This window comes from Anomaloglossus baeobatrachus, chromosome 8 (genome assembly GCF_048569485.1).
Source record: "Anomaloglossus baeobatrachus isolate aAnoBae1 chromosome 8, aAnoBae1.hap1, whole genome shotgun sequence".
Lineage (NCBI taxonomy): Eukaryota > Metazoa > Chordata > Amphibia > Anura > Aromobatidae > Anomaloglossus > Anomaloglossus baeobatrachus.
The window spans coordinates 195,059,388-195,086,182 of NC_134360.1; the positions used below are offsets into that span (position 1 = coordinate 195,059,388).

The 26,795-nt window shown below is 41.1% G+C and overlaps 1 protein-coding gene across 3 annotated transcripts in view; it reads right to left on the reverse strand.

Annotated features, from left to right (window-relative positions):
* BCAR3 (BCAR3 adaptor protein, NSP family member) overlaps positions 1-26,795 on the reverse strand; it is a 143,774-nt gene that overhangs the window by 10,833 nt on the left and 106,146 nt on the right. For all 3 annotated transcript variants that reach the window (XM_075322348.1, XM_075322351.1, XM_075322350.1), the window contains 5 exons: positions 11,318-11,449; positions 7,373-7,821; positions 3,769-3,869; positions 2,848-3,479; positions 1,001-1,116 (listed from right to left, as the gene is read on the reverse strand). In XM_075322348.1, the coding sequence (XP_075178463.1) occupies positions 1,001-1,116; positions 2,848-3,479; positions 3,769-3,869; positions 7,373-7,821; positions 11,318-11,449 (1,430 nt within the window). The remainder of the gene's footprint in view (positions 1-1,000; positions 1,117-2,847; positions 3,480-3,768; positions 3,870-7,372; positions 7,822-11,317; positions 11,450-26,795) is intronic.

Below are 26,795 nucleotides of genomic sequence, written 5' to 3' on the forward strand. Positions count from 1 at the left end.
CGCTATCACAAACGTGTCCATATATTTTCCAAATATACTATATTTTAATTTTCTTGCTGTACCCAAAAGTAGAAAAGAGCCATTTTTGCACTTCTCTATCAGCACAGAATGACTGTTCAAACCAAGCTCAGCTGCTCGGTGCCTCATGGCTGGGGCTTGACAGTTTAGTCCCACCTATTGGTCTCCTCCACCTATCACCGCCATTTTCTTCCTCGATTGCCTTACTCTGGCTCCTGTGAAGCCAGATAGAAAACAAGTAGTTCAGAAAGTTCGCTGAATTGCTTGGCCACGTGGGCTTGGTTTGAGCAGCCAATTTGTGGTGGCAGAGTTTGCCTTTGGAGATGCACAAGACAGTAGCAACCACACTATAACAAAGGTAGACAATGAGGAAGTCTCGGTAGGCCGAAATGTGAGGTGTTGCATCATGAAAAGTCAGTCATGTATAACCAGTATCTATTATGACTCACGCAAATAAAGTTGCACAACTAAGATATAACCGTACACATCACTGTGTGCCTAACCTTTAGGTCAATACTATACAGTTTATTGAGGTGTTCAAAAACAGAGTTTTTTTAAGAGGAAATATCTTCAGGAAAAGTCCTTTTTTTTTTGGAAGGTGGAAACTCCTAGAAAAAATTAAAAGCTGTTCAAAAAGTTGGAGCTTCTGCTCAATTTACACTCCAAGAATACTCTGCAAAAAGACTAAGATGTTTTCTGGAACCAAAGACTAAATGGTGGAACCTTATGGACCTTTTTATCAATTTGGTCCGTCAGGCATAGTCTGTGTTGGTTATTAGTTGTCGCTATCACAGTCTGGTGGTATTTTGGTATAAAAGGAAGCAGCAGTGAATAGAGCTGGAAAAATGGCTGCCACCACATGACCCTGACCTGCGTCTGCATGGCCGTACAACACAGGTATTGTCTCTGCTGCTTTTTTTTATTAGAGGAACAGGTGCTTCTCTGTCACACTATGTAAATATCTATAGAAGAGGATGTTTACCTTTCGATTAGATCTAGGCGCAGTTGGTGGCCATGCGGTAGAGTAATCATCTCCAGTCCACAGCCTACTCCCATCGTCTTTTCCATCTCTGACGAGACATCGAGTATCCTAGTAACCTGCAAGGTGCAAAGGTTCAGAGGTGTATATTCAGGAAGCTCATTTTTCTAATTTTAGAAAATATATTGAAGGTTCTCATGGACACCGAAGAGCACGTAGCAGCGACTACGTCATTGCAGCTCAATCTCTGCATTATTTCTAAATCAGCAGAAGTAATAATTCCCTGCACCTCCAACATCATGGGGACCTAACTGAGAGAGATGGTTAAAACACGAATCCTTTACAGCACCCAAGGATTGTAATGATTACCTTCTCCTTTTTTGACTTTGGTCCATACACCATTATAAGTGAGACCTTCTGTGGCTAAAATCACTACATACATGATGCTCCGCTCATATACATGACCCAACCAAGGCAGAAAAGGGATAGTGTTACACTTGAAGCAGCACAATATCCATAATAACGCTGTTCGTACGGTCTCCAGATTCTCCAAGGAGACAGCCGAAAGAGGAGCCGTCAGCACTCCTGGCATAGCCAGTTTAGTAAGTGGATGTATTCAGTGGCCTAACTGAATTATACATTGGGGAACAGTGGAAGTTCGCGGCCCCAACAATCTCAGATTTCTAATAGGATTGGTCTTCTCATATGGGTCAAAGAAACCCTTTTTTGACCCCCATAAACTCAAGGACTGGAGTGAGACTGCAACCCCTGTGTGCACCATTGTTACGCCCCCACTTCATAAAACTATTAAAGCATCCCTCCTTAGAATATTGCCTTCTGTTTTTCCCCTGTTATTCCTCCTAGATATTTGGTGTTACCATTCCATTTATTTGAGTGCAGAGGAAAAACACATCAATTGGTAACACCTAGTTGTCAATTCCATAATTATAGCCAGAGACAAAAGAGGAAATGCACAATGTATTTTTCCAAGTAAAGATGCTTCCGAATTGTTAGGTCATAGGGATTACAATTATTTACTAAACAGACATCTCAAGAGGGATGACAGGTCCAGTTCAATATCTATCATTGGAAAATGTCTTTAATAACTTGTTCAACCATGTCAACGGATTACTGAAACATACCAAGAGTCACTTAGACCACAATTAGCTACTTAGACATTATCCAGAATTGCAATTTAAGACAAAACTTAAAGGACTTGTCATCAGGTTAAAAGTGATCAATTTCTGCTTTTATTATATTCTCTTGCTCCCCAGAATTTTTTTTTTTATTATTCTTTTTATTTAAATCTGCTACATGGTTATAGAGACAAGGGCCTTTTTATTTAGTGCTAATGGTTATGGTCTTTATAAGGGTGTGTGGTCACAGGATCCTCTGGGGCGTGATCACAGGATCTTCTGGGGTGTGTCTTTAGGCTGTTTTACATTATTACCCTCTAATTTCAGTGTCTGATGAAGACCCAAATGTAGGGGTCGAAACATTACATTTTTGGGATATTTTGATTGCCTGTAAAATAAAGTCTTTATATTCATTTTGGGTTTTTTCTGTATGTAATGACGGGTTTAAACCCTGCTTGAGCACCCATAATTCTAACTGTGCCATAAACCCTATTCTACTTATTACCCTGTGAGTAACACCCTCTTGGGTAAAGACGATTAAAAAGGACTACATCTCTGGGACCATATGCTGGATTTTAAAAAATAAAAAAGGAGAATACTCTTGACCTGGTGACAGGTCCTCTTTAAGAAGAAATTTGGAACAATTCTTTTAAAATGGCCCTTATTGCTTTTCCACTTGTACATACTGCACTATTGGTTGGTCGTTGCCTTTACCTTACAGTCCATTCGGAGGATGTGCTTGGCAATAGTCCTTGGGTCGTTGTTTGTGAATAGCTCCTTGGCCCGTTTCAGTAGGGCTGTTTCCAATGGTTTGTTTTCAGACGGGAGTAAAATGGATTCAAAGTTATTTGGATTAAAAGATGATACAGTCTCATACACCGGTCTAACAAAATCTGCATCGTCCCCCGCCTCGGTATGCTCGGGTTGTGAGCACTGAGATATACTGTCCTCCAATGTGGGGAAGTTCATTTCTGAGTTACTAAGAGAGAAGGTCTCCTCTTCATCCGCTTTAAGACTTTCTACAAAACTGCTGTGTGACGAATGTGTCTTTGTCCACCCAACGTCCTCAATAGGCGAAGGGTGCAGTTCACAATAGTTGGCTTCAGAGCTCTGCCAGATTGTGGGGGATTGCGGTTGCTTGACATACAATGATTTGCTGGGCTTTGGAGGGGGTCTAGGACAGAGCTGACTGTCTGATCCCCTCAATGCCTCTGCAGAGTGAGCCTCAGAGCTGAACCTCCTGATTTCTGTTGGGCTTAACGTAGGTTCACTTCCAGTCCTGAAGACGTGTGGTCTTGGCGTTAACCTACCATCCATTCCTGGTGACAAATATGGCTGTCTGCTGCCTACAAAAAAAAAAGACTTCCATATTATTATGATGTATTTCTGCATATTACGGTAGAAAATATTTATCATGGACTTGTCCTTTATCCTCTGGACACTTCCCATAACCTACAAGGTTAACCTCATTTTGACCTGTCAACTTATAGGTTGATATTAAACTTAGATTAGACATGGAACAAACCATCTACAAGGCAACAGATTTCCAGTGGCATGTTTCTGAATGCATCCTATAGTGACAGCAGAGCTAAAGATTGTAATATACACAGGACAGTAAAGTACAGGCAGACTTACTTAGCGGTAGGTAGCTTTCCGATTGGTGAGAGTTCAGTGGCCGCCGCTTTTCCCGCATATTGTCTAAACATGATGGATGGCTGCCGCTCTTCTCTTTATTTCTAGAAGGACCGATATACATACAATTACAATTATATCTGAGTACATACACAATATCTTTAAAGGGTTGATATTGACTTTTAGGATTGATACTTCCTATAGGTGACACTACAGTTCAAGTCTTCGTATTCTCTTAAGAGATAATTTGCATATTTAATATTCCCAGAGGATTACTAAATAGCCTAAAAGTCTCTTTCTGCTCACTTGGTGCTCTCCACAAGGATAAATTTTACCTTTTAGACTCCTTGTCAGAGGCCTCTCACCTAGTCAAACCAGTTCTCCTGCTTTCCACTCATGAGGGGCAAACACCCCGAAATATGTGCCTGCAAATGGAGTTTCTAGTTTCCCAAGTCATGTGGCTAGGCTCATTGGAGGGTGAATATTGACTTTTAGGGTTGCTACTTCCAATAGGTGGTGCTAGAGTTCCCATCCTCTGTCTCGGAAGACGTTACCGCATACATCACATAATATACTGTATAGACTGACAGAGTTCATATTCACCCCTGGTACAACATATGTTTTGTTTGGATTTGCTCAGGATCTCTGACCCAACATACTAATAAGTTAGCCTGCTGGCTAAGAAATCCACCAAACTGCATGTGTCTCTGGTGGAAATTAGATTGTGAATTCCAAAGGGGACAGAGACTAATGTGGAATATGCTTTTTTTTTTTTACTCCAGAAAAAAGAACTAAAATGAATATTCCGTGTGGAGCAAGAAGTAACCATTTCTACAGTATAATTACTATATATCTGATGTACAGATGTTAAAACATACCCCTACATCCACTCCTGGGTGCACTCCACTGGGGAGTCTAATGCACAGTACTTGTAAAAGGAGTACTAAACCAACAAGGCCACTAGGTGGCGGCATGCATATGTATAAACACAGTGTATGTGTATACAATATATATATATATATATACACACACACACACACACACTATTTTTATATATATATATATATATATATATATAAAATGTACAGTTAGGTCCAGAAATATTTGGACAGTGACACAAGTTTTGTTATTTTAGCTGTTTACAAAAACATGTTCAGAACTACAATTATATATAATATGGGCTGAAAGTGCACACTCCCAGCTGCAATATGAGAGTTTTCACATCCAAATCGGAGAAAGGGTTTAGGAATCATAGCTCTGTAATGCATAGCCTCCTCTTTTTCAAGGCACCAAAAGTAATTGGACAAGGGACTCTAAGGGCTGCAATTAACTCTGAAGGCATCTCCCTCGTTAACCTGTAATCAATGAAGTAGTTAAAAGGTCTGGGGTTGATTACAGGTGTGTGGTTTTGCATTTGGAAGCTGTTGCTGTGACCAGACAACATGCGGTCTAAGGAACTCTCAATTGAGGTGAAGCAGAACATCCTGAGGCTGAAAAAAAAGAAAAAATCCATCAGAGAGATAGCAGACATGCTTGGAGTAGCAAAATCAACAGTCGGGTACATTCTGAGAAAAAGGAATTGACTGGTGAGCTTGGGAACTCAAAAAGGCCTGGGCGTCCACGGATGACAACAGTGGTGGATGATCGCCGCATACTTTCTTTGGTGAAGAAGAACCCGTTCACAACATCACCTGAAGTCCAGAACACTCTCAGTGAAGTAGGTGTATCTGTCTCTAAGTCAACAGTAAAGAGAAGACTCCATGAAAGTAAATACAAAGGATTCACATCTAGATGCAAACCATTCATCAATTCCAAAAATAGACAGGCCAGAGTTAAATTTGCTGAAAAACACCTCATGAAGCCAGCTCAGTTCTGGAAAAGTATTCTATGGACAGATGAGACCAAGATCAACCTGTACCAGAATGATGGGAAGAAAAAAGTTTGGAGAAGAAAGGGAACGGCACATGATCCAAGGCGCACCACTTCCTCTGTAAAACATGGTGGAGGCAACGTGATGGCATGGGCATGCATGGCTTTCATGGCACTGGGTCACTTGTGTTTATTGATGACATAACAGCAGACAAGAGTAGCCAGATGAATTCTGAAGTGTACCGGGATATACTTTCAGCCCAGATTCAGCCAAATGCCGCAAAGTTGATCGGACGGCGCTTCATAGTACAGATGGACAATGACCCCAAGCATACAGCCAAAGCTACCCAGGAGTTCATGAGTGCAAAAAAGTGGAACATTCTGCAATGGCCAAGTCAATCACCAGATCTTAACCCAATTGAGCATGCATTTCACTTGCTCAAATCCAGACTTAAGACGGAAAGACCCACAAACAAGCAAGACCTGAAGGCTGCGGCTGTAAAGGCCTGGCAAAGCATTAAGAAGGAGGAAACCCAGCGTTTGGTGATGTCCATGGGTTCCAGACTTAAGGCAGTGATTGCCTCCAAAGGATTCGCAACAAAATATTGAAACTAAAAATATTTTGTTTGGGTTTGGCTTATTTGTTCAATTACTTTTGACCTCCTAAAATGTGGAGTGTTTGTAAAGAAATGTGTACAATTCCTACAATTTCTATCAGATATTTTTGTTCAAACCTTCAAATTAAACGTTACAATCTGCACTTGAATTCTGTTGTAGAGGTTTCATTTCAAATCCAATGTGGTGGCATGCAGAGCCCAACTCGCGAAAATTGTGTCACTGTCCAAATATTTCTGGACCTAACTGTGTATGTATATATATATGTATATATATATATATATATATATATATATATATATATATATATATATATATATATATATATATATATATATATATATATATATATATATATATATATATATATATATCCGGTATATACACAAACAAGAAGAGAGCTTTTGTGTGTGAAAAACTGATGCATAAAGAGTTAAACAGTAATACCCTTTTAATTCCTTAAATAAGACCTGTGCGCTCTATTTTAAATACTTGGGTTTTTTTTAATTTGAGGCCTCAGCATTTTGTTGTTTCTCTGAAAAATATATTAATAAATTGGCAGCTGGGTGTTACCAGTTAAAGAGAATTGGTCAACAGGTCTTTGCTATGTAATTTGAAGGCAGCATGATGTAGGGGTTAATACACAGATTTCAGCGAGGCGTCTTATCACAGTGTGCTATAAACATTGTACATACAGAGCCTGAGGTGGGCGTGGTTAGCTTTCTGAGCTCTGCTGCATTGCTAAATCTAAAAATTCTGATTGTGTCAGAAGGGCTGCAGCCAGTAATCTAAGTGATACATCACTGGATTCAGGATCTCTCTGCCTGTATACATCATGCTGCTCTCAGATGATGTAGCAAAAACCTGCTGACAGTTTCCATACATACTGACACTGTCAAATCAGTAATGATGATATTGTCAGACTGTGTACCGGCATACCCTTTTGGACAAGGGAAATGCTAAAAAAAGAAAAGTAAATGAAAAATATAAATCAGGAGAGGAGTTTGTGTTCAGTTTTAGGATATATAAAGAATAACATTTCAGAAAAGGAAATGAAATGCATAGGATAAGGGTTTTTTTTTTTACAAAATTTTGTATACTCTGCTTAAGTTTTATCACAAACCTTAGCAGATTTCCCCGCATCAGGTTTTGCTCTGGTGTCAGTCCATTACCATGGCTTATATTGAGACTGAGTCTTTTGGGGGTGTTTGTTTTTTCTTCCAGTGCTCCCATTTCCAAACGTCTAACTGGGGAGACGCCATACTTTTCCTCAATACACCTTAATGGCACTGTCCTGTTGATGGGCTGGAAAATGATGGCTCCGCTCTGCTGCGACACCGGCTTGCGGTTCCCCACATAGTATCTCACTAACGCAGGGACGTTGTCAAAACTTTCGTGTTCAAACTGGTACTGAATCCGACTGTAAGCTTCATTGAGCCGGATGAGGACTTTATTTATCTTGAAATGCTGGGACAGGTTTTTCCACTGACAGGTGAGCACGAAATTTCCAGGGCTGGACAATGAATCCCTGATCAGAAAGTCTCCATCTCTCCTCACCAGACTCTCCGATATCTACAGAAGAAGGACATGGAGAGAAGTCATTCTGGACAGTTCTCAGAGGGCAAACAAACCAAATGTCTCCCATCCTGTATAATATATCACCCTGCATAATATTAAACACTACCTGTAGCACTAAGGATTGGTTGAGGAAGACAGAAAAAGAGAAATTTGAAGAAATAAGGAAAAAAAAACATACATGCAGCACGCTATGAAAAATTTCCAAAACTTTTTTTTTTTTTAGCACTGTCAGTATAAGAAGAGTAGTGAAAAAGAGAAAACTAGTGCGATCCTGATGAAGAGGTCACAATAGTACATTCATGGAGGATATGGATTCTGTTTCATGATTAAAGGGGTGGTTCACTACTCGCCATTAGTGGCCACATTAGGGAAGGCTTTTGGCAAATACCTTGTGTAGCACATTTTGCCTCTGAGCGGCGCTATTGTGGTCCGCTCATCCCCATCACGTGAGCCCCAGGCTACGTGACCTCTGACATCCGGTGATGTCACGTCACCTTCCAGTTGACCCAACATTAGTGAGGCCGACCCCAGTCTTCCTGAGTGACTGGGCTGTGAGTGAAGTTTCACCGCTAGTCACAGCCCAGCATTGCTTCTGCTTGTGGCGCTCTGCAGTGAAGGATAGAGCCGCGAGATGATGAGCTGTGACAAGCAGTGAAACGCCGCCCACAGCCCAGTCACTCAGGAAGACTGGGGTCCGTCTCACTGTCGTCGGGCCAACTGGAGGTTGATATGACATCAAATCTCAGAGGTCAGTTGATGTGGATGAGTGGACCGCAATAGCGCTGCTCAGAGGCAGACTGTCCTATGACTTTCACAGCAATGTGACCACTAATGGTGAGCAGTGAACCACCCCTTTAAAGCAAAAATTCATACACCAATAAATTTATACCGTATACACACAATAAATTAGGAACACTATACATACGAGATTGTCACCCGAATGCACTCAAATAAAATAGATGCTTAAGTGCAATTCACAAGGAATAATAAATCAAAAAGCAACACCCTTTATTATTATTTACTACTGGTCCGTCCTCCATGATTTTATACAGACCATAAAATCCAGGCATTATCTATAATCGCAATCAGATAATGCATGGACACTCTATAAAACGTATCCAGCAAAATGTAAAAGTAGTTGGAATAGAACTGAGTCAAAAAATCTATGTGAAATCAGTCTCCTCTTCTTCGGCCGACATCTTCCACTTGGCACCCTGGTACCTCTAGTGCTTACTAGTCTCTGAAGTCATGATGCCAGGCTGAGGATGCCGGCTAGACCTGTGATTGCGCCTGGTCACTGCTGCATTTTGGATTGATCCATCACAATTTTTTATTACTGTTGTCAGCCGGTGTGACCTGGGAATATCATCCATGTAATGGAAGCATTTTTCCTATTTTTTCCTCTGACCTCTTGTCTAGGAGCGAGCACAGAGGTCACCAGCACTCACAGCTGTATATGATGGATCACCGTCCCCAGTGATGGGGGAAGGAATAATATTAAATTGTTTCACTTCCACTCGTGGCATTGTACTTGCACAATTCTAATAGATTATAAGAAAATCGATGCAATAGCTGCTTTTGTGTTACTGTACATCTACCAGCAGTAGCTTCCGGGGCCCAGTCATAATATATATAGGGGCGGCAGTCACATCCACACCCTGGAGCCTGAATGCGGTCCAAAAAGTCCCTTTGGCCCAATAGTATTAAAAATGAATGATATTTAGTGAGCCTATTGAATAAATTATAATGGAGCACAAGAAGTTAAAGGGTTATTTCCATCTCCAAGATCCTATCCTAATATGTAGTAGGTGTAATAATAATATTCGCACGTACCTCCAAATAGAAATGTAGTATAGTTCTCCTGATTCACTATGTCTCTTACCTTATGTTCAGGGCATTGCAGGACCTTAGGTATCCATAGTTATGGCCACGCATATAGTCACAGTTAGTTGCTAGTGGTCATAAAAAGATGAAGGAATCCCGCACACGATTCCTCATAAAATTCTTAAAGACTTTATTGACATATTAAAATCCTTCTTTAAAATTGCATATTCTGAGCATCCAGCCCCGCCTTAAGCGTTTCGGACATACGTCCTTACTCATACACTACGAGTCTTGAAGGATTCCTTCACCTTATTCTTGCATTGAATTGTGGACACCAGCCACTTCCTCCCAGCACCTGTGAATCCAGCTCATTGAGTGGTAAGCCTGTTAACTCTTTCTATTGCAAGTGGTCATAACTATGGATACCTAAGGTCCTGCAATGCCCTGAACATGAGGTAAGAGACAGTGAATGAGAAGAACTATACTATATGTCTAATTTGAGGTATTTGCTAATATTATTATTACACCTAATACATACTAGGATAGGATCTTGAAGATGGGAATACCCCTTTAAGCCACAGAGCGGCTGTATATTCATTTACTCATTTTTAGCTTTTGCCGCGATTCAGTTACTTATTAAGAAGCATGTGCGTCCAAGTCACACGCGGCAAATTCTTTCGGTTCCGTTCCAAGACACATAAATGGGAATCGCAGTTAAACGCCAATTATAAAAACCAATAAGACAATATGTGACTGTTGAACAACTATAATTCCCAGCATTCCCTGAGAGCCACAGGCCCCTGAATGCCCTCTAAATCAAGGCATGGTCTTATTACAGTATTTTATCCAAAAGGTATAAAAATAAAATTTGACTCTATATGCATTGTTCCAAGTGTCCAGAATCTCCGTACATTCAGCCGGTAAGGCAGCACGTGGAGGCCAAGATGCTCCATGCTAAGGAGTAAGAAGCCATATGCCGTCCATGGTTGGCTGTATGAGCTCTATGCCCAGGGCAGTGCAGTGCAAATATAATGTGTGTATGTGTGTGTGTGTGTGTATCGATATAATATATATAGCAGATTTAGACATCCTAAAAAATTGGGTGACAACCCTGGTGGCCATAGCACCTGCTGACGGTGGTTGGCATCTTTTAGCCATTGAATCCCAAGGCTAAAAAACCAGCAGAATAGAAAGACACAACATTTAGAGGAAATCATTGGGATCGTAGTTCACATTTTACTATTTCTAGGACATGTTATAAGTCTTTTGGTTTCTATACCAGGTAATATTCTTTATTGCTGGGTTATTCTGGGATTTGTACGCGGATCAGTCCCTCCAGAGATGATGGAAAAAACTATTCTCTCTCAATGGATGACACTTTACTAACCAGACTGCGCCATGATATTCTAAGTGCTCGCGTCTTCTCGGACTTTCTGCCCAGTCACTTATGTGAAGGTGTGTTAAGCAAACACGTCAGGTCTGGTGACCTCAGGGACAATCCTCCCCTACACCGGCTGCTTACTCTACACAACACTTGTGCTATCACTCTGACCTAGGGGCTTTATTCTGCCTGGACGTGGCTCGTTAACGTGACCATTCCCCTCTTCTTTATAGATTTTATTATTTCACACACTTTAACCCATGGATCCCCTATTGTTGCACTCACCAGGCGAGGGATCCTGCCGTGGTACCAGGCATGACTGCGTAAATCTTCGCTGCTCAGCTTCAACTCTTCCTCCAGCTCCTTCTTCAGTTTGTCAGGTGTCCCTCCATCCATAATATATCGGTCTTTGGAGAACTGTAAGACACAACAGGTGAACGTGACTCTCCCCCGGTATCACCTGGCCGCCTCTTCAGCAGCCGCAATGCAAACAGGAACTTTCATTTTGTCACTTGTCACATGCGCTGTCACCAGTGCCTGGGATGTGGGTGTTCCTATGCCTGCCGCCTCCGTGATCAAAGGCCATCATGCAAGGATCGGATGCACAGAGGCTACACCTGGGCTCATCTACAGCTCACATTCAGATCCCAGCTGCCCTTTGTACTAAGGTTTATGAGCCTTTACCTATAGCCTCATCACTTAACCCATGAATGAACAGAAAGCAGGAAAAAATAAAAAGAAGGGGTTGGTTACATAGTTAGAAAACTTCTAAATAACGTATATACTCAAATTAATATTTGAGCCCCAGGACACTGATTGTAACAATACAAATATGCATTTGGACAGCTTACATGTAAATACTCCTTAAGGAATCTGTCACCATGTTTTTTCCACCAAATCTGAGAGCAGTATGATGTAGGGACAGAGACCCTGATTCCAGCGATGTGTCACTAACTGGGCTGCTCACCACAGTTTTGATAAAAATCCCTGTGTTATCAGCAGATTATTACTAGATAACTAGTAAACCTGCTGCCATGTAGTCCCCTCCATATTTAGGAGCTCTGTATAACCCCTCCCCCAGCACTGATTGGCAGATTTCTGCCTATACACAGTATACTCATAAAGCTGCCAATCAGTGTTGTGGGCGGGGTTATATACAGCTCAGCATTCAGACAAGTAGTAGATCTGCAGCAGATCAAACAGTGACTATATAAACACGACATTAAGCAGCTCAGTAAGTGACATCGCTGGAATCAGGGTCTCTGTCTCTACATTATGCTATTCCCTGATGGGGTAGCAAAGACCAGATGACAGATTCCCTTGAAATTGTTTCTAACATATACAGACAATCAACCAATATGTATTAAATAGACCTAATTACTTTGGATGATAAAAGCCCTTTGTAAGAGTTAATAAGCTGATGGATACTCATCCTCAGCAACATTGAAAGTACCCTCCAAATAATAGAATTCTGGCTTCTTGTAACCACCACTAGGGGCAGCCTCAGCGCGGATCGCTGCATTAGATCCGTGTAAACAAGTGCAAGAGTCTTATTCCATCTATAGGAAGACATTTTCCGACCTAAATGTAGGTCTGATATGGGAACTCTGAATCAGAAAAACTGAGCTCCGGCTGCTATTACTAATTAATCGGAATAGATCTGTGGACTCATTTAAATAATGAGCGGTCACATTTCAGACTTTTATAACCAATAGAGGTAATTGAAGCTTCAGCGCTGGATCGGCAGGACATAAGAGAGAGGTAGGTTTTGTTTTTTTTTGTTATTTTATAACATTTAAGGCAGTTTTTCTCACCTTTTGAGCCCCTTTAATGGTGTGTTATAACAAGTGCATGTAATATCACAGGTTAATAATGTCTATATAAAGATGGCCTAGACTATAAGAAGATTGTCACTACCCTGAAATGGAGCTGCAACACGGTGGCCAAGACCATACAGCGGTTTAACAAGACAGGATCCACTCAGAACAGGCCGCACCATGGTCGACCAAAGAAGTTAAGTGCATGTGCTCAGAGTCATATCCAGAGGTTGTCTTTTCAAAATAGACAAATGAGTGCTGCTAGCATTACTACAGGGGTGAGGGAGTGTTCAGACCATATGACGCACACTGCATCACATTGGTCTGCATGGCTGTCATCCCAGAAGGAAGCCTCTTCTGAAGATGATGCATAAGAAAGTCTGCAGTTTGCTGAAGACAAGCAGACTGAACACATTGATTACTGGAAACATGTCCTGTGGTCTGATGAGACCAAGATAAACGTATTTGGTTCAGATGGTGTCAAGTGTGTGAAGGCAACCAGGTGAGGAGGACAGAGACAAATGTGTCCTTCCTACAATCAAGCATGGTGGTGGGAGTGTCATGGTTTGGAGCTGCATGAGTGTTGCCAGCTGTGGGGAGCTAGAGTTAATTGAAGCAACCATGAATGCCAACATGTCCTGTCACATACTGAGGCAGAGCATGATCCCCTCCATTCATATTCCAAGCCCAACACACATCCAGGATGACCACTGCCTTGCTAAAGAAATTGAGGGTGATGATGCTGGACTGGCCAAGGGTCTCTAGACCTAAACCCTACTGAGCATCTGTGGGTCATACTCAAATGGAAGGTGGAGGAGTGCAAGGTCTCTAACATCCATCAGCTCCATGATGTCATAATGGAGAAGTGGGAGAGAATTCCAGAGGCTCCTGTGAAGCTCTAGTGAACTCCATGCCCAAGACCGTTAAGGATGTGCTAGGAAATAATGGTAGCCACACAAAATATTGTCACTTTAGCACAATTTGGCCATTTTTTCTTGGGGTGTACTCACTTTTGTTGCCAGCGGTTTTGATATTAACGACTGTGTGTTGAGTTACTTAGAATACACATCAAATTTACACTTTTATACAAGCTGCACACTAACTACTTAGATACATTGTAAAGTGTTATATCTTCATTGTTATCCCATGAAAAGATATTAAATATTTCCAAAAATGTGAGGGGGTGTACTCACTTTTGTGATATTCTCTATACAGCACAATTTTTTTTAAACAGAAAACCACCCCTGCTTTAAGTAGACTGGCCATGGTAAAATGACTAATCAGCCACTAGTGGGGACGGGATCATTACAACAGAACCCTGTATCATGGATAAATCATTTTGCCGCTCTATAGTATGAAAAAAATGTTAATTCCAGGTGACAGGCCCGATCTAATCCTCCCATTACCGATCACTCACGTACCAGTTACCATTGCGGGATGTCAAAAACACAAAGGAGTCTTTAGAAAATGCTTAAGAATATGGAAAATGTAATGAGAGGATTTTGCAGCTTATGTTTCAATTTTACATAAGCCGACTCTGAAGCCATGAGATTTCTCCCAATTAGGAGACATGTCTCGAGAAAGTAAAATGTGCTCCTGCGTGGAAAAAAAAATGCAAGTAAGTAAATATCATACAAGTGTGAAACTTTAAAGAGGAGATGTCACGTTTCAAAAGTGACCATTTTTCTTATTTTATTCCTGTTGCTCCCACAAAAGTGCCGTTTTTTTGTTTTTTTTTCTTCAAAATTTTGCCATACAGTTCCATAGATATGGGCCTCTTTTTTGTGCACTTTTTGTAGTCTTTACAAAGAGGGCGTGGCTCACAAGAGTAGCCTAAAGACACACCCCCAAGGATCCTGTAAGTCATGCCACCAAGGATCCTGTAAGTCATGCCCCTGAGGATCCTGTGAAACACGCTCCCAAAAATCCTGTAAGTCACGCCCCCAAGGATCCTGTGAAACACACCCGAGGATCCTGGAAGTCATGCCCCTCGAGGAGCTTGTGAGAGACGCCCCCAAGAATCCTGTAAAACACACCCGCGGATCCTGGAAGTCATGCCCCCGAGGATCTTGTGAGACATGCCCCCAAGGATCCTGTGAAACACACCCACGGATTCTGTAAGTCATGCCCCCGAGGATCCTGTGAGACACGCCCCCAAGGATCCTGTAAGTCATGCCCCGAGGATCCTGTGAGACACGCCCCCAAGGATCCTGTAAGTCATGCCCCGAGGATCCTGTGAGACACGCCCCCAAGGATCCTGTAAGTCATGCCCCGAGGATCTTGTGAAACACACCCGAGGATCCTGGAAGTCATGCCCCTCGAGGAGCTTGTGAGAGACGCCCCCAAGAATCCTGTAAAACACACCCGCGGATCCTGTAAGCCATGCCCCCGAGGATCTTACGAGACACGCCCCCTTTGTAAAGACCATAAAAAATTTCAATAGAGAAAAAAAGCCCATCTCTCTGAAACTACATGGCAGATTTAAATAAAAACTAAAACCAGAATAATCACAGAGGCGCTAGAATAATATAAGTGCAAAAACTGGACACTTTTGACCTGGTGAAAGATCTTCTTTAAAGACTTTATTACTATTTTATTATTATGAGTAAATGCATTGAAGAATATTTGCTACAAAAACTAAAAGAAATATAACCCCCATGGCTGTCTCCTTTAAGAAAAACCTATTTAGAAAGAAAAAAACAAAAAACAAAAGACAAGAGAACTTATCACAGATGATGGTATAGATCAGTCAACATAATACAGTGTAATAAATCAGAACAAAGCCACATACAGGATCCTTCATATACGACGCACTACAAAGATTCATTGTGTCTGCTCATCGACCTGCAGAATATTACAAAACAAAATTTCTCTAAAAAAAACTTTGAAGACTGAACTAATTTCTATGATTGCTGCCATCAACGGAATGAAAATAAAAGATAAACTGTGGAATTTGGGTTTTAATAATGATAATTTTTGCTTTTTCATGCCATTAAGTAGGATTAAATAGGACTGGTCATGGCTTAATTATGCACAGGACTGTGGTCAGAATATTATACAGAGCTTTTTATGGCACTCAAAAAAAAAATTTATATTTTTTTTTTGGTAAAAATCGCTTTTTAGTTTCATGGAGCTGTTTTTATTTTTATTTTTTTTTCAACAGTTTTCAGAATACAATATCTCCGAAAACCACGAGGAGTTAAAAAAAAAAAAGAAAGCACTGGTTTTGATTGGAGAGTTTCTTCTCTGAAAACCCTGCAACAGAGTTCAGTGTGAACACACTAATAGCTCGCTCACGCTCATACATCGGACGAGTGCTAGCTGTTGTTTTATCGGATAGCACGCGCCCCAATGTTATATTATGGGGCACTGCCGACTAGCTCTTTTTTTCCTCATACCAATTCACCATGAGGAAAAAAGAAAAAAAAAAAAGATTGCTGCATGTTGCAAATGGCAGCGTATATGGGTAACACGCACCCATACAAGTCTATGGGTGCGTGCAAAATAGCTAAAGTATTAATATGGGCATACAGGTTATAAACTGCTGATAAAGTCATACCTGTATGTCTTCTATCAGAAGCCTTGTTTGGATAAATCATCACTTTATGTAAATAAGCTCTTCCAGGCTATGGGGCAGACGCTGTCTGGAAGACAGCTCTGCTTTCTCACTTCATTATCATATGTGTCACCTCCCATCAGCTCGGTCCCTGTGACGGATGCTTGTCAATAAATCTTGCTCCTGCACATCCCACCTCCTGTCGTTCCTCCTCACTGTTCTGCCCTTCACTTGCACAGAAGGAACATGAAGCCTGTGCCCATAGAAGAGAGGAACACTGAGGAGGAACGATGGGAGAAGGAATGCACAGGCACCAGATTACCTGACAAGAGACAGGGACAGAGTGACACTGATGGGAGGTGACACACATATGATAATGAAGTGCGAAAGCAGTGCTATTGTAGCGCAGACTGTGGAGAGTAGTCAGTGTCAGACAAGAGTAGAGTGTGGAGGAGTAAAGGTGGACGTGAAGGAACATGCTGACTCGAGTTAACAGTGATCTGGTACCCAGGAGAGTAGTTGCCGGTAGAGTACTCCTGGAACTACGCACCAACGAGGTACAGGACCCTAGGACAGGAAAGAGCTCTAGGTGCCAGGCGGACAGAAGTGGACAAACCATCGGACAGGGACCCCAGTTGCTCTACGCCATGGGGACCCATTTACCAGAGACAGGTGCAAGGGAAGAAGGTACCAGAGTACTAAACTGGCACTGGGACGAAGGGGACCTGGAGGTGAAACCAGCCGGCCTCGGGTAACCAGTTACCATCAACCAGCAGTGAGTAAAAACCAGTTGCACTAAACCCTCTGTGTGGACTACCTTCTTACGACACCCGTCACATCACCCATCCTCTGGGGCCCGGCCCTGCTTGCAGAGGGCCTTCCATCCAGGCTGCAAATAACACCAGCCCCAGTAGTGACATTCTGCAGCGGCGGCTCCAAATCTATAGCCGCAACACTGCAAGTGGCGTCACGTATGAACACTAACCTAATCCCCTGTAAATACACCCCCATTACAAAAAGGGCCCAGGGCATGGAACCGAGCAACGGCCACCCCAGTGACATTCCCAAGACATTCACTGCCCAGAACAGAGTACCCCATATCCCTGGGCACGACACTATCTAACAGGCAACGTCTTGTCCCATAGCCTGGAAGAGCTCATTTACATGAAACAATAAAAGATTATTTATCTACAAGGCATCTAATAGGAGACATACAGGAATGACTTTTTTCATCAGTCTATTACTTGTCTGCCCATATTAAAACTTTAGGTCAAATGTGGTGACAGATTCCCTCTAAAGATGGTGATAATGGCTCTAACCAGATGGTAATGTCTGCTGATGAACGTCTTCATATAACGTCCACACAAGTCATTTTCTACTGCTGGAACTTATAACCCGGACTGGAAATTATTCTAATTACTAGCTGGAAAACAGCTTAGGAACTTGGCCGAAACCCTCCCGATATGTTCGCAAAGAGCGTTCCTTCTGAAAACAGATTAAAGCTTTTCAGACTCATCTCAGCCAACAATGACCCATATACTGTGATGTGCTGCCAACAGGTCCACAACAGAACATGCCAAGCTACCCAATAATAGCCCTGTGTACGGCGCGCAGTCAGGACATACAATATATGCCGAGGACAATACACATATGACTGCAATGTATAAGTGCACAGGCCGAGAGATACCCCAAGGCTGCAAATTATTAACCAGAGCTTTATGGATTATTACTACTGATACACAGGATTACAAGAAGATCCCGAGGGCTGCACCTGCCATTCTGTGGGGTTATCTCCAATTAGCACTGTATTAGTGAATTGATTCTGGAACTAGAGTTCTGCATATGTCAATTATGAGCTTTTAGGGATCTTGATTAGATTTTACATGTCTTAGCCTTCGATTGTTCAAAGTGTGGAGATTATACAGTATATATATATATATATATATATATATATATATATATATATATTATACTGTGTGTATATATATATATATATATATATATAAATCTGAGTATGTGTGTATGTATGTGTGTATGTATGTCCGCATGTATGTCCGCTAAAGGAATCCGCACTGTCGCATTTACAATCACGAAATTTTGCACAGATGTATGACTCAGGAAACGTCATAGACTATGTTTTGACCTGAAAATTTAACCCCGCGCTTCACAGTTACTTTCCAAAAATCCTGCGTCCATTAGAGTCAATGGAGCTGGAAGCCACAGGTTATTATTAGAAGCTGTGATTGGTTGCTATAGGAATGAAAGACATTCATAGTATAACAAGCTTATTTCAGAGGTAATATGATGTCAGTGGAGAAGGATAGAGACCGACAGAGACAGACAGGCAAAGAGACAGAGACAGACAGGCAAAGAGACAGAGGCAGACAGACACAGACAGGGAAAGAGACAGGCACAGACAGACAGGGAAAGAGAGAGAGACAGAGAAACAGACAGAAACAGACCTGGGAAACGGACAGACCTGGAAAAGGGACAGACCTGGGAAAGGGACAGACCTGGGAAAGGGACAGACCTGGGAAAGGGACAGACCTGGGAAAGGGACAGACCTGGGAAAGGGACAGACCTGGAAAAGAGATAAAGAGACAGACATACACACACAGACACAGAGCTAGAGAGAGACAGAGAGACTAATACAGAGACAGACAGAGATAGACACAGAGACAGACACACAGAGCCAGACAGGGAAAGAGACAGAGAGACAGACAGACAGAGACTGGGAGAAAGACAGACAGTTACTATCCCAGGCAACACCCGGGTACTACAGCTAGTATATATATATTATACGGTACACATCAGAGCAAGTCTATACTGGAACTTACGAAAATGTAAGTTTTTTTGTAGAAAAAAAAAACAAAACACAGACAAGTTCCAATATAGACTTGCTCTCAAGTGAACCAAAGTTTCTGGAATAAAAATATACATACGTTGACAACATTTATGAAGTCTTAGTACAAGTGTCCAAATCTATTCCATCACCAACCATTACAGAAGTGGTGAATTACCTACAGATCCATAGAGTAATGTACTAATATGAGAGAACTGCCTCCATTTATGGTTCAAATATAGAAAGTTTCCTTCTGAATTAATCCCATGTTATAAATATCTTGGCAATTTTCCAGCAACCACATGTTATAAATACACAACATCCGATGCTCAGTGCGTTCTCCGGTGTAATAGAATTTTCGCTAAAGTCCATAGAATGAGTCTCACAATAGCCGAGAGGTCTCATACGTCCGGTGTAAGTGTAAGCTGATGCCCATCAGAGACTCGCTGTGTCGGCCTATCAGTGGACCGCGGCTCATCCTCAGGGCTTCAAGTCAATATTTCAGCATGTTTACTGTCTTTTAAAGCCAAGCAAGGCTTACATGGAGCACTGTAACCTGATTAGGTACATATTGGATTATGAATTACTTAGAGATTGTATTTGTATTTGTAACACTTAGTGTGTTGTGGAAAAAAAAACAATTGTTTACAAAAATAGAAATTCCACGTCTATTTATATTTTATTACATTTTTTATTCTTTGACCATGCATTTTTTTCCTATTGGATTGTAAAAGGATTTGAACATTTTTATTGTGTTATTGTTCCAAGGATTCAGACTTGTTTGTATTTTACATATTTTTTCATGTTTTACGGCTTCACTGCCATTTAGTTATTTTGCAAATATCCCAATTAAAAAACAATAAAATATATTCATACACAGCGGGCAAAATAAGTATTGAACACGTCACGTAAATATATTTCTAAAGGTGCAATTGTCATGAAATTCACACCAGATGTCGGTAATCACCTATCCAATCCACGCAAGCAAAGACATCAAACCATAGATGTCCATAAATTAAGTTGTTGTCTGTAATAATGAGAAATGATACACAGAAAGTATTCAACACATGAAGAAAGAGAGATGCAAAAAGCCATGGAAAGTCATAACACCAGCTGACATTTATCAGCAAATAGAAAGTAATCCTGCTACTTAGTGAAAAGTAATAGCAGCTTGTTGGCCTATAAAAAGGTTGTCTCGTTACAAAGGTGCCACACAAGAAACATCTCATGATGGGTAAAACCAGTGAGCTGTCTCAAGACCTTCACAACCTTATTGTTTCAAAACATACTGATTGTATTTGTTACACAAGAATTTCTAAACTACTAAAAAGGTTCCTGTGAGCACTGTTCGGACCATAATCCGGAAGTGGGAAAAACATAAATTTCATCATAAACCAGCCACGACCAGGTGCTCCCTGCAATATATCAGACAGAGGAGTGAAAAGAATTCAGAAGAGTTGTCCAAGAGCCAAGAACCAACTGTGCAGAACTACAAAAAGACGTGGAATCAGCAGATACGATTGTTTCAAAGAAAACAATAAGTTATGTACCCAACTTTCATGGCCTGTATGAACGCTCACCGTACAAGAGTCCATTGCTGAACAAAAAGCACAGTAAAACTTTGCTTAACAACATTTAGACAAGCCTGTGAAATACTGAGATAATATAGTCTCCTTAAAGGGGCTTTACACGCAACGAGATCGCTAACGAGATGTCGTTGGGGTCACGGAATACGTGACGCACATCCGGCCTCGTTAGCAATGCCGTTGCATGTGAAACGTACGAACGACTGCTAACGATCCAAAATACTCACCTAACCGTTGATCGTTGACACGTCGTCCTAATCCCAAATATCGTTGCTGTTGCAGGATGCAACATCGCTACGTGTGACACCCCAGGAACGAGGAACATCACCGTACCTGCATCCTCCAGTAACGAGGTCGGTGTCACATACTTTCGGCTGCTCTATGCCCCTCCGCTTCTATTGGACGGCTGCCGTGTGACGTCGCTGTGACGCCGCACGAACTGCCCCCTTAGAAAGGAGGTGGTTCGCCGGCCACAGCGACGACGCTAGGCAGGTAAGTACAGGTGACGGGTCCTAGCGATGTTGTGCGCCACGGGCAGCGATTTGCCCGTGACGCACAACTGACGGGGGCGGGTGCTTTCACCAGCGACATCGCTAGCGGTGTCGCTGCGTGTAAAGCAGCCTGATTAGCTGAGAGTATCTCAGACTACCCAAGCACAATGTACTGTACATCAGGCACTGAAGCCATGTTTGGGGAAAAAAAAGGAGCATGGAAATCTGCAGATTGGCCGCACAAGAAACGATAAGGTCATAGGAACATTTGCTAATCATTCTCTCGAAAATGGTACATTTTTAGGTCACGGAACAAGATTGTTACTTTTTTTTTTCTTGTTTTGTTTTTTGTTTTTTTTTAAAGGATGACCCTCTTTTCTGTAGGCTGCCCCTTAAATAGCTCAAACCCATTCAAGTTAATGGGGCAAAGTTGACAAAAACACACCCAAAGGAGCGTCCCCACAATTCACTTCTAGTAACAGGAATTCTTAGCCATGAATGGAGAAAGTAAAAAAAGTATTTCTAAAGTTACAATAATCATCATTTATATCTGTTTTAGCAACAAAATATTCTAAATTCACAGATGCATATTCCTTGTGGCGGTTTATTCTTCTCTTCTTATGCACTTTACGCAACACTGAAAGGCGGCAAAAGCAACTTCTACTTGTCAAAGGGAACAAAAAAAGTCAATTGAGGTGGAGCTACACTGCGGAGAATACCGCAGGAATTATTTATCTAGGATTGTTCTTTTAATGACTGCTGTAAAATGAAATGTGTGTCAGTAACACAAGAGGTGGTGACCGTACGTCTCGTGAAGGCTTCGCTGTAATAAAAGCAGCTCCATTGTCTGAGTCCCGGAACCTGGAAAGCATATAAGATTCCTGACAAGGAAAGTTTCAGATTCTTACTACTGGACACTTTAATGCTGAGAAAGTTTGAGGAATGTGTCCTGAAGGTCAAGAAATCTCAGCTGTGCCTTTCCAATTAAAACAACATTCAGGCCTGGGGTCTGGCCGCACACATACCGGTCTACTGTACACTGCATGTCCGGTTGTCCTTCCGACAACCACAAAAACAGATCTGCCCAGCTGTGTATAAAGCAAACTCCTATTTACAGAATTCCGCATATTAACCAAGAACCAATCACTTTATGCTATTTACCTGTACAGTGCTCAGCATAAATGAGTACACCCCCCCTTGAAAAGTAAGATTTCAATATCTATATTGAATAGGAAAACTATTTGCCAAAATTCCAGAAATGAATGCACCTCACATCAAAAACTACTACATGTAGTATTTTGTAAAACCTCCATGACTTAAAGATCAGCACAGAGTCTCCTAGTCATGGAAGAAACAATTTGGCGACATATTGTAATATCTATCTTCTGCAATTCTTCAAGAACGACCTGATTCAGAGTCTGGATACTGGATATACAGTGATGACCACTTGTTTCTTCAGAATTCCCTATAGGTATTTGATTGGGTTCAGATCAGGAGAAAATTGGTCAATTAATCACTTTCACCCTGTTCTTCAGAAATGCAACAGATATTTGTTTTGGATCATTGTCATGTTGTAAAAGTGCATGTCTACGAAGGGCATGGAGTGATGGGAGCATCTTCTCTTTCAATATGGAGCAGTACATCTGTGAATTCATGATTATAGTGCAGTACATCTGTGAATTCATGATTATAGAGCAGTACATCTGTGAATTCATGATTATAGAGCAGTACATCTGTGAATTCATGATTATAGAGCAGTACATATGTGAATTCATGATTATAAAGCAGTACATATGTGAATTCATGATTATAAAGCAGTACATCTGTGAATTCATGATTATAAAGCAGTGCATCTGTGAATTCATGATTATATAGCAGTACATCCGTAAATTCATGATTATAAAGCAGTACATCCATAAATTCATGATTATAGAGCAGTACATCTGTGAATTCATGATTATATAGCAGTACATCTGTGAATTCATGATTATAGAGCAGTAGATATGTGAATTCATGATTATAGAGCAGTACATCTGTGAATTCATGATTATAGAGCAGTAAATCCGTGAATTCATGATTATAGAGCAGTACATCTGTGAATTCATGATTATAGAGCAGTAAATCCGTGAATTCATGATTATAAAGCAGTACATCTGTGAATTCATGATTATAAAGCAGTACATCTGTGAATTCATGATTATAGAGCAGTACATCTGTGAATTCATGATTATAGAGCAGTACATCTGTGAATTCATGATTATAAAGCAGTACATCTGTGAATTCATGATTATAAAGCAGTACATCTCTGAATTCATGATTATAGAGCAGTACATCTGTGAATTCATGATTATAGAGCAGTACATCTCTGAATTCATGATTATAGAGCAGTATATCTGTGAATTCATGATACCACCAAAGAAATGCAGCTCCCAACACCAGCAGCACTCATACAGCCCCACATAAGGACACTGCCACCACTATATCTCACTATAGACACCATGCATTTAGTACCAAAGTACGAAAAAAAACCCCTCAAAACTCTCCAAACATTTCTATCGATTTAAGATTGCCACCTTATAGGAGGTGAGCAGTTACATTTAGGGGGTGCGCTACCAAAGACCACTTCCCAAATTGGGGCTAGAAAAATGTGCCCCACAGTGTGCATAAGTTTATTTGTTTATTAATTTTATTTAAACTACATTAGGGGCTACATAGCAATACAATGTGCCTTATAGATAATATAATATGTGTATATATATTTCTATATGCAACACAAAAAAGCAATGGGATAATGATAAACTTTTTTTTATTTAATGAAGTTACTAACTCACAGATGGTGGTCAGTATTGGTCACGTGCTGCTGCGTAAAGTGCACACAGAGTTTGTGCATTTTCCTGATATATACATGAAAGTTCTTACAGGCTGTCAATTTCCAGACAAAGACCAAAAGTGTGTTCTATTGGATTTTATCTGGAAAGTATGAATCCACATGCCACATAAATAACTGTATAGAAAAACTGGTTCAACCGGTCCTTTCCCATACGCAGGGCCAGTGCAAAAAAAAAAATTGACCCTGTGGTATATATATATTTTACAATGAACTAGGCCAGTCTGCACCTAGTCTGAATGCTCCCATACACAGACTATCGTAGGCCAAATATGCAGATATCAGCAGGCTCATCTGACAGTGTAAATGTGTATGGGGGCCTCTTGACTTTTCCTGGATAAAATGCTGCAGTTTGATGTTTGTTCTTAAAGGGAACATGTCAGGTGCAATATGCAGCCAGAACCACGAGCAGTTCTGGGTGTATATTGCTAATCCCTGCCTAACCGTCCCTGTATCTAGTAGCATAGATAAAGAGATCTTTAGAAAAAGTATTTCTAAAGATCCTTTATGATATGCTAATGAGGCCAGGGACTAGTCACAAGAGCGTTACTTTCCTTGGCTAATTGACCCTCATAGCTTGTATGCACACCCCTGTGGGCATGCTAACATGCTAATGAATGCGCAGTGTCAGAGGCATGGTCACGCTCACCTCTCTGCTGCCATCTGCCCGACGCTGGATTTTGGATCAGTGCGCATGATCAGAAGTCCCAGACTTCCAGTCATGCACACTATGAAGCCAGGTGTACGCATCTCGGCTTCAAACTGGTGTAGTGTGCATAACCAGAAGTGCGGGACATTCTGATCGTGTGCACTGATCCAAAATTCAGCGGTGGCAGCAGAGGTGAGTGAAAATGCCTCAACGCTGCACATTCATTAGCATGTTAGCACACCCACAAGGGCATGCTTACATGCTAAGGGGGCCGACTAGCCAAGGGAATTAATGACCTCGCGACTAGTCCCTGCGCTCATTAGCATATTATAAGGAATATTTTGAAATACTTTTTCCAAAGATCTCTTTATATTATCTCTATATTAGTGTATACAGGGACGGTTAGGCAGGTATGAGCAATATGCACCCAGGACTGCTCGTGGTTCTAGGTGCATATTGCACCTGACAGGTTCCCTTTAAAAAAAAAAAAAAAAAAAGCTACCGCCAGCAGAGGATTCTGGCAGTGACTCTCTTATAGAGTACACAGCAGGGCAGAGCGAGCGCTCTGCAAATGGAAAAGTCAGAAGAACTAGCTGCCTGGGCCAAACCACCATTTGGCTGACAGTTGTATATGGGACCCCTTTGTGTCACAAAATCATGTCTACTGCACAATAAGGATAATTTTATATCTCTATATATCTATCTATCGATTATATATCTATATATATATATATCTATATATATCTATATATATCTATATCTATATCTATCTATCTATATATATATATATATATATCAAAAAATAAAAGGAACACTTAACAAGGATTTTGTATTTTGGTGTTCCCTTTATTTTTTGAGCAGTATATACTGTATATACACAGTACATTTATTTCTATTTTTTTGTTAAAGGATGGTGTATGTGAACACTTTTACTAGTTACTTGTCATTTCTAGGTCATCACCTGTACATGGCTGAGGCTCCGTTTACAGCCCTGACAAGTGTACGGTATTTTATTTCACAGACACAAATGATTTTTTTGTAGTGTTACTGACTTTTATACCCCCTATTAAAAACAGCTTTTATAGACGATGCACAAAAATATATTTTATAGTGACCCGTTCCTTATTCCCTTAGCGTGACACTAAGATGACAAGAATGTCTTATTCCTAATGACCGTTTCTTTCCGGTATCTGACATTTACAACCTCAGAGTGATCCTTCTCCATCTCCGATGCATTTTATACCAATGTCCAGTATTTGCCACTTAGGCAAAATGACAGGAGACAACCCTGCCCCACAAATGTCACGGCCAATAATCGTCAAGTGCACATCAGGACTATTTTTTTGTCGGCTCTCCTAGAACGTCCTTCAGATTGTCTTAAGAATTTTATATCTGTATTGTGTCCATTCCTCTATGGTGGATGTTAGGAACATTTCACTGCATTCTTCCAGTTGTTGACCTCTGGAGTTTAAGGGCAAAAGACATGGGAAATGCATGAATGGTATGTTCAGCCGGATACAAAGAGCAGATCAAAACCCTGTAGATCTTAATTATTGCTGTGATAAGAGTTGGCGGCTGGAGCTTGATGATCACTAAAACATAATAACTTGTTCTGCATACTCAAGAACTCAACGGCTCGTACTGTAAAATGTGCCCATCGGCTGAATGTCGTGAGAAGATTCCACCCCATGGACCTTTGGTTGCCGTTTTACTTGCTAGTTCTTTCTCCAATATGTAATAGATGCAGCAAAAAATAAATAGATCTGACGGAAGATATAAATACTCTGCAGAAATGTGAAGAATCAAGTCCGCTAGATATAGCAATGCATCTGGCAGTGGGGGAACGTGTATAAGAAGATAGATCCTAATGTAGCGTCACCTTCGGTGAACCGGCCAAAATATGTCCAGCAAAGCCTTACAGTGCAAATAACACTT